The sequence below is a fragment of the Engraulis encrasicolus genome, chromosome 8, assembly GCF_034702125.1.
Source record: "Engraulis encrasicolus isolate BLACKSEA-1 chromosome 8, IST_EnEncr_1.0, whole genome shotgun sequence".
Taxonomy (NCBI): domain Eukaryota; kingdom Metazoa; phylum Chordata; class Actinopteri; order Clupeiformes; family Engraulidae; genus Engraulis; species Engraulis encrasicolus.
The window spans coordinates 9,197,608-9,205,107 of record NC_085864.1 but is presented as its reverse complement, the minus strand read 5'-3'; the positions used below and the strand labels follow the sequence as shown (position 1 = coordinate 9,205,107).

At 43.8% G+C, this 7,500-nt stretch overlaps 1 protein-coding gene across 1 annotated transcript in view; it reads right to left on the bottom strand.

Annotated features, from left to right (window-relative positions):
• dscamb (Down syndrome cell adhesion molecule b) overlaps positions 1–7,500 on the bottom strand; it is a 244,647-nt gene that overhangs the window by 19,738 nt on the left and 217,409 nt on the right. The window contains exons 21-26 of the mRNA XM_063204949.1: positions 7,484–7,500; positions 7,002–7,119; positions 6,374–6,537; positions 3,721–3,819; positions 1,008–1,196; positions 329–622 (exon numbers count right to left, since the gene is read on the bottom strand). The exon at positions 7,484–7,500 is cut by the window's right edge and continues 137 nt beyond it. Coding sequence (XP_063061019.1) covers positions 329–622; positions 1,008–1,196; positions 3,721–3,819; positions 6,374–6,537; positions 7,002–7,119; positions 7,484–7,500 — 881 coding nt within the window. The remainder of the gene's footprint in view (positions 1–328; positions 623–1,007; positions 1,197–3,720; positions 3,820–6,373; positions 6,538–7,001; positions 7,120–7,483) is intronic.

Genomic DNA, 7,500 nt, shown 5'->3' with positions numbered 1-7,500 from the left:
GAATTGCATTTGTGTATGAAATGTGCTATACAAATACAATTGCCTTGCCTTGCCTTGCCAGCATGGTACCTCAGAGGGCCCTGATTCAAGCACTCCACACGGAGTAACTGCACTCCCCATTACTAAAATGTGGTGTCAGAAGTGGGATTGCTTGTCGCAAGGCCTTCAGAAGCACACCTTTTGTGTTTGTAACCATTTTCATGCAAGAGACACCCAGGATAGGTGATCCTGTTGTGCCGAAACCAATATTAATCTAATGACAAACCGTTGTTGATTTCAGAAGAAAACAGTTTGTGAAGGTCTTTGTTAAACTAGGGACAGTACTCACTTCCGTCTGCGTTTGGCGTGGCGAAGTTGATGCGCTTCTCAGCGGAGCCGGCGCTGTTGGTGACCTTCATCTGCAGCTCATACCAGGTGGCCTCGGACAGGTCGTACAGGATGTAGGTCTTGGTGAGCGAGCTGCGCTGCGCCCGCGTCCACGTGCTGGTGCTGTCCACCGGCCGGTACTCCACGATGAAGGACGTGATGGGGCAGCCGCCGTTGTTCCAGCCGTTCAGGTTCAGCTGCACACGCGTCGAGTTGATGCTGGCGAACAGCTCGTGCTCCTTCACGAACTGGGGCTCTGTTGTTGAAAGGGGATGAGGGAAGAGGAGAGGATGGGGGGAGATCAAGGCGGTGGGGGGGGAAGATCAAGCACAGGTGTCACTTTTATCTCTGCTTCACATTGGGAATCTACTACTACTACTACTACTACTACTACTACTACTACTTCTACTACTACTACTACTACTACTACTACTACTACTACTACTACTACTAATACTACTACTACTATTACTAATACTACTGAGTGTTGTACTCCAAACCCAATTCCGTTGCCTTTTTGGCAATGACAATAAAATCTTAAATCTTGAATATGGGCCTTTACATGCTAGAGATACACCTCAACACATTTACTAGTTTAGTTGAGCAATTTTGTTTTGGTCCTATTTTGCTCCAGCCCGTACCTTTGCCGTGCGTCTTGGCCTCGATGATCTCACTGATGCGTCCAGGCCCCACTGCATTCTGGGCCGTCAAAGTGAACTTGTACCAAGTGCCGCACTTGAGGCTCTCCAGGCGGTACGAGCGCTCGCTGGGGCTGATGGGAAAACTGCCCCACTTCTCGCTGTTGTCCTCCGAGTACTGCAGGATGTAGCCTACATAAACACACACAAAATAGCGGTAAAACTTTATTTTAAGGCTGTTGCTGTTGTGTATTAACGTGCAACGTGTAGATGGGCATGGACCATATAGAATAGAACAGAATGGGATGGAATGGAACAAAGCCATCCCATCGCAACCCACCCAATGGCAACACCTAGTGTGGTGTACTCCTTCTTTCAACATAACCCCATAGGGGACATCTTCTAAGATGGTGTTGACAGGTTTGCTCTTAACCTAGTGAGACAAGGCCCCTGTTATAAATAAGCTGTTACCAGAATGACAATGACCAGGTCGTAATGTAAAGGCCGTGTGTACTATAGTGGTGTAGTACTAGCTGTAAAGGTTTTTCGTGACTATTACAGCACTCCACTGATGGAAAGGAGCATATTAACAGGCTAGAACCACCCTATTGTTACCACCATGCTTGTTTGGACTAGACTGCACCAGGATCGCATCCAGCATCCCAAACCTATGGCAACCCTCTCATCTCCTGTCTCCGATCCCCCATCTGTGCACCTTGCTAATCAGTGGCAACCACACTATGCTGCTTTCAACCTATTGGGCTGCAATCATGTAAAATGCACTCAAGTAAATGAAGACTCATGTGAGGACCTGTGAAATACGTGTGTAGTGTACACACAATGCAATGACACACAGTCAAATGTGCCTTTTGTGTGTTTAGAGCACACGGCATGAAAAGGCTCTAAAAGGCTCTAAAAGGCCTTGTTTCTTTATGGATCCTCCATTGGCTTCATTGTACAAAATAAATCACAATATTGTTTGCTTTAAAGTAAGGTCAAGGTCATTCAGGCCAAGTACCGGTGCAGTCTATACATTTCCATTAAAATGTCTTTGTGTTATATGGGCGGTGGCTACACCTCATCCACCATGACGTACAAACAAATCAGCGAGATGGTGAAAGGTCATATATTGTGTCAGTCTGAACTTATAAAACTGGACATAGACTAACAAACCACAGACACACGCACACACACGCACACGCACACGCTCGCTCTCCCTCTCTCTCTTACACACTTGCACACATGCTCTCTTGCACACACAATCTTATACATATAATCCTCCTACTTTGTTGAATGAATATGTATGAGACGCTGAGTACAGCCTGAGAGAGAGAGAGAGAGAGAGAGAGAGAGAGAGAGAGAGAGAGAGAGAGAGAGAGAGAGAGAGAGAGAGAGAGAGAGAGAGAGAGAGAACGCCTTGTTCTGAAGGTCACTGCGACCTTCATCTCATCCCTATCCCTGCAGCAATCCTTTTATAGGGAGGGGTGGAGGAAGGTCACAGGGGGTAGCAGACATAATTCAACCCAATGCATCGTGGGAAGGTCTGTGTGCTCTGAACTGATGCGTTGTGGGTAAGTGATAAGCAGCGTAAAGCATGCTGAGTGGACCTGTTCACCTCGGGAGGCAAGTTGAAGAGAACAGACAGTGCAGAACAGAGGAAACATGGATGATCGAAGGGCGGACCAGGTGTGTGAGGTTATACACGTACAGCACACAGGCTAAATTTGTGCTTGGATTGGATTGTGCACTTGTGTGTGTGTGAGTGTGTGTAATGAGAGAGTGTGTTTCTGTCTGTGTCTGTGTCATGAATTGCGCAATGCATCGCAAATCCCCTAAACTGCATAATTGGGGGATAGTGTGTGTATATATGTGTGTGTGTGTGTGTGTGTGTGTGTGTGTGTGTGTGTGTGTGTGTGTGTGTGTGTGTGTGTGTGTGTGTGTGTGCGTGTGCGTGTGCGTGTGCGTGTGCGTGTGCGTGTGTGTGTGGTGTGGTGTGTGTGTGTGTGTGTGGGAGGAGTGGACGTGCCCCCAATGTGCTCCGGGGGCCGAGTAATCCCTGAGTGATGAATTACGGCCCCGCTCCCTGGCTGATTGGAAACCCTTAATCTCCCTGCTCCTCTCCTCTGCTCTCCTCTTCTCTGCTCTCCCCCGCTCCTCTCCTCTCCTCCATACCTGGGATAACTCTTCATCACTGCACCCTACCGTCATACTGTCTTGTCTTGCATACCCATCTATTTTCTTCTCATCTCTTCTAAACTATTTCCTTTTCCCACCTCTACTTACCTCTCTTCCTCTTCCCCACACCGTCTTCTCTTGCTTACTCCCGTACTGTTCCTCACAATCTCTTTCTCGTACCAATCTTGTTTCTCTCTATCAGGTGCCTCTCTAATTCAGGGGTGTGTTTCTCGACAGCATTGCTGCTAACCAAGTTAGCAACTTACTTGGTTGAAGTGCATTTCCCATTGGCAACCTACTAAGTTGCTAACTTGTTAGCAATGGTGCTTTCGAGAAACGGGGTCCTAATTTCAATACATGCACTCACAGTTCATATCTGGACTTGTACAGTACTTCAATAAATAACAGGCAGAAGACATTTACAGTGTTCAATCTAAACAAATCCCATTGTCTCCTTCTACAGTATCATTTATAAAAGGAGACTTTGGATTGGCTAAGGTACTTCTGGTTTCAGGCAGGAGACATGTCATTTGTCAGTTACCTCTGATGGAGCTGCCACCGTTGTCCCCTGGTATCCAGGACAGCGTGATGGTGGTGGTGGTTGTCTTGGTGACCGTGAGGCGGGGTTGGTCTGGTACCACTAGCATGACAGTGGAGAGGAAGACAAACATGTGAGTCTCTAAAATCATTTGCAGTTAAGGTCTAGTTGAGGTCACAGACAACAATGACAATCTGTGAGTGAATATTCAGAAAACACTGCACACTGATTACTGTTCACTTGCTTTTTTTATTTCTAGATCGAGCTATGCATCAGTGAGTCTGATGAAGGGCATGGAAAAATACAAAATTGGTGCTAGAAATTAAAAAGAAAAAGTTAGAAAGTTAGTAGTCAACGATTGCATGCCCATAGAATATTGATTGCATGCCCAAGTGGTCCTGCCTCACACCTTCACCTGCATTACTGACGGCTTCTGCCTTCCAACACATTTACAAACCCCAACTCCGATGAAGTTGGGACGTTTGGTAAACAGTGAATAAAATCAAAATGGTATCATTTTCAAAACATTCAATCTATTCATTAGATGGAGAATAGTGAAAAGACAACATATTAAGTGTTAAAACCGAGAAAAAATATTGTTTTGGGGGACATATGTACTCATTTCTAATTTGATAAATCCAACACGTCTCAAAAGAGTTGGTACGGGGATAAGTGAAATTTAGTAAACATCCAAATAAGATAAAACAACAAAGAAGAACATTTCAAAATGAATTGTACTGACGGACAATATAGGTGTTCAGGTATACGATCATCACAGAGAGGCTGAGTCACTCAGAATTAAAGATGCAAAGGGAATAATTACCATAGTTATTACATACATTTTTGAATTCCCTTTGATTTACCACGATTGAGTGTATATAAGACATATTTTTGTTAATAAAATCATTGTATAGGTTCATGACATCATATTCACACATACATCATATCACACTATATTGGCTGTAGTCTCACTCTAATTCCTGGAGTGCTAGAGCTATTGAAAATTGACCATATTAAGAATGCTTAATGCATGAAAATGATACAGGGGTTTAACATTCTCCTAAGCACCTGAGCTCACTTGAAATAGACCCAGAAGACATGGGAAACTGTCCTTTGCTTACAGAAGTAAGCAGAAGTTGTAGAAGTCCATTCTTTTTGACAATAATAGAGCATTGCACATCCTGTGCTACAGTGAAAATGGACCATCCAACTTGTGTTAGTGCTAGCTTCAAAAGTCAGCCTCCATGATGGCATGCGGATGCAGTAGTGCATTGGTTAAGATGTTCTCACTCATCTGTAGAGTTAAATACAGTGCTGAATGCTATAAATGGGTTTTAAACAGCATGAAAAGCCACTCATGCATTATATTTTGAAGGGAGATCTTCGATTACTGCCACATAGTAAGGTCAAATTGCATTCTCTACGATGTTTTAACAGTTTGGCTCCATCATAAGGACCAGCAGGTGATAAAATGGTGGGTTTTTGGTCAAGACCTGTCACACTGTAAGCACTACAGAAAGGAAAACATTGCAAAACATGACAAGGAATACACCCACCATTTAAGCTGGTGAAATCATGTCCAAGATAGGAATTAACACTGTTTTTTATATAAAATCATCTCATCGGTTAATGTATTTAACTGTTAAGTGTTGTCTTTTATTTTGTTTTTAGTCTTCCTCGACATTTGCTGCCATTTATTGTCCCCGTCCCAACTCTTTTGAGACGTGTTGGATTTATCGAATCAAAAATGAGTACATATGTCCCCCAAAACAATATTTTTTTCTCGGTTTTAACACTTAATATGTTGTCTTTTCACTATTCTCCATCTAATTAATAGATTGAATGTTTTGAAAATGATAGCATTTTGATTTTATTCACTGTTTACCAAACGTCCCAACTTCATCGGAGTTGGGGTTTGTACACACATTCGTACTATATTAGTATTCCAGGACTTTGACAACATCATAAATATCTTTAGCGTCCGTCCATGGCAGTAACCGTAACACTAGCGCTTCGCTAATGAGAAAGATTAAGGTCATAATAGAAGCCTTCCTCAGGACTCCTGAGCTATGGCCTCTTGGGAAGGCCTAGAGAGCTTAAATTGGTGGGAAAAAGATGTCGGCCGGGGCCAAAGTAATTAACACGGTAATTCATCTCTCGTCCTTGAGGAGTTACTGACTACAGCATTTGTGTTTAAAAGCTTCTTTCTTTCTTTTTTTTCCAGGAGACTTTACAGTATTTGTTCAGAGCTCTGTCTTTGTCTCTGGGACCTCTATTCCAGCGCCTGCAGCTACAAGTTCATTTGCTTCCCTCTAATGGAATTTATGGATCCCATTGTTAACAGGCAGACTGCACTGGACACGACTGTATGGCCTTATAGACATTGCTGTGGATCATGGCAATATTTCATGTGCAACATGCCAAATAGCATTTTTTTTCCATTGTTGGTGGTGATGATAGTATCAAAGTCAAGTCAAAGTCAAATTGAACCATATACTGTAGCGAATTCCACAATTGAACCACCATTATTTGTATAACGTATAATATACGTATATTCATGATATATTAAAATATATCAATGAATGAATATATTTTGCTAGTCCTGCCATGAAAAAAATGTTTTGGTCAATCACTCATTAGAAGTGCGGTGACCTACCCTGAACCTGGAGGTTGAGTCTGATGTCATCGTAGCCCCAGCTGTTGCTGGCCACACAGCTATAGTACCCAGAATCCTCTGCTTTCACCGTGCGGATGATGAAGCTTCCGTTGCTATGCACGCTGCGGCGGCCATCAATCTGGACGGGAGCTGGGGTTCCATTGCTAAGGAGGAAGACGGAGGAGAAGGAGGAGGAGGAGGAAGAGGAGGAGGAGGAGAAGGAGAGGGGGGTCAGCACGGAGAGTAAGTGTGCTCTTAACCCATACTAAACTCCACTCAATCTTTGGGTGCAAATCACGATAAGATGTAAGAGGATGAGATAAATCACTGTGCAACAGTTCCGTCTCTGTTTTGCATACTACACACTGTCTCTAATTGAATGCATTTATCTTGTCATAGACACGCACAAACCCTAATGTACGGCTCCATAACTCACCAAGCACCAAATAAAACTGGGTGGGAATACAAAGCAATAAATAACAGAAAAAAACACTGCAAATCTACACAAGCTGTGTGGGTGTGTCAGTTATCTTAAGTAGAGACATGTGCAGATCATTGCATTTGATTGGGCGATGTGGTGATCAACTGATTGATTGACAGGTTGAGTGACCAGTAGAGGAATACTAACGTTTCCTTGAGCCACTTGACGGTGGGGGTGGGATCTCCCACAGCCCTGCAGGGCAGCACTATGTCCCTCATCCAGGGGGTGGTCACCGTTCCGCTGAACGTAAGGATCCTCGCAGGGGCTGCAGACCAGAAAACACACACATTATAGACACACATTTTTTCACCGACACACAGTTTTTATGTGGGCTCTGAATCCAACAGAAAGCATAATAAAAAAAAAATAAGGAAGCGAAGGACAGTAATCTTCAGATGTTTTCTTTGTTTTTGTCGCCCACAAATGTTTCGGGCAGAGCCCTTCCCAAAATGTTCATGGGTAAATAAAAGGATCTTGGAAAGGACTCAACAAAGACATGCAGCATTGCTGAGTATTGCCAAGTAAAGGGTAGCGTGAGTCAGCAATACAGCTGAATGTTGACATTGGTCGAAATTCTCCTTTAACTTCTCTATCCTGTGCCCGAACGGTACTCTCTCTGGTGCCCATACCTTTCTCCAGGGGCTCC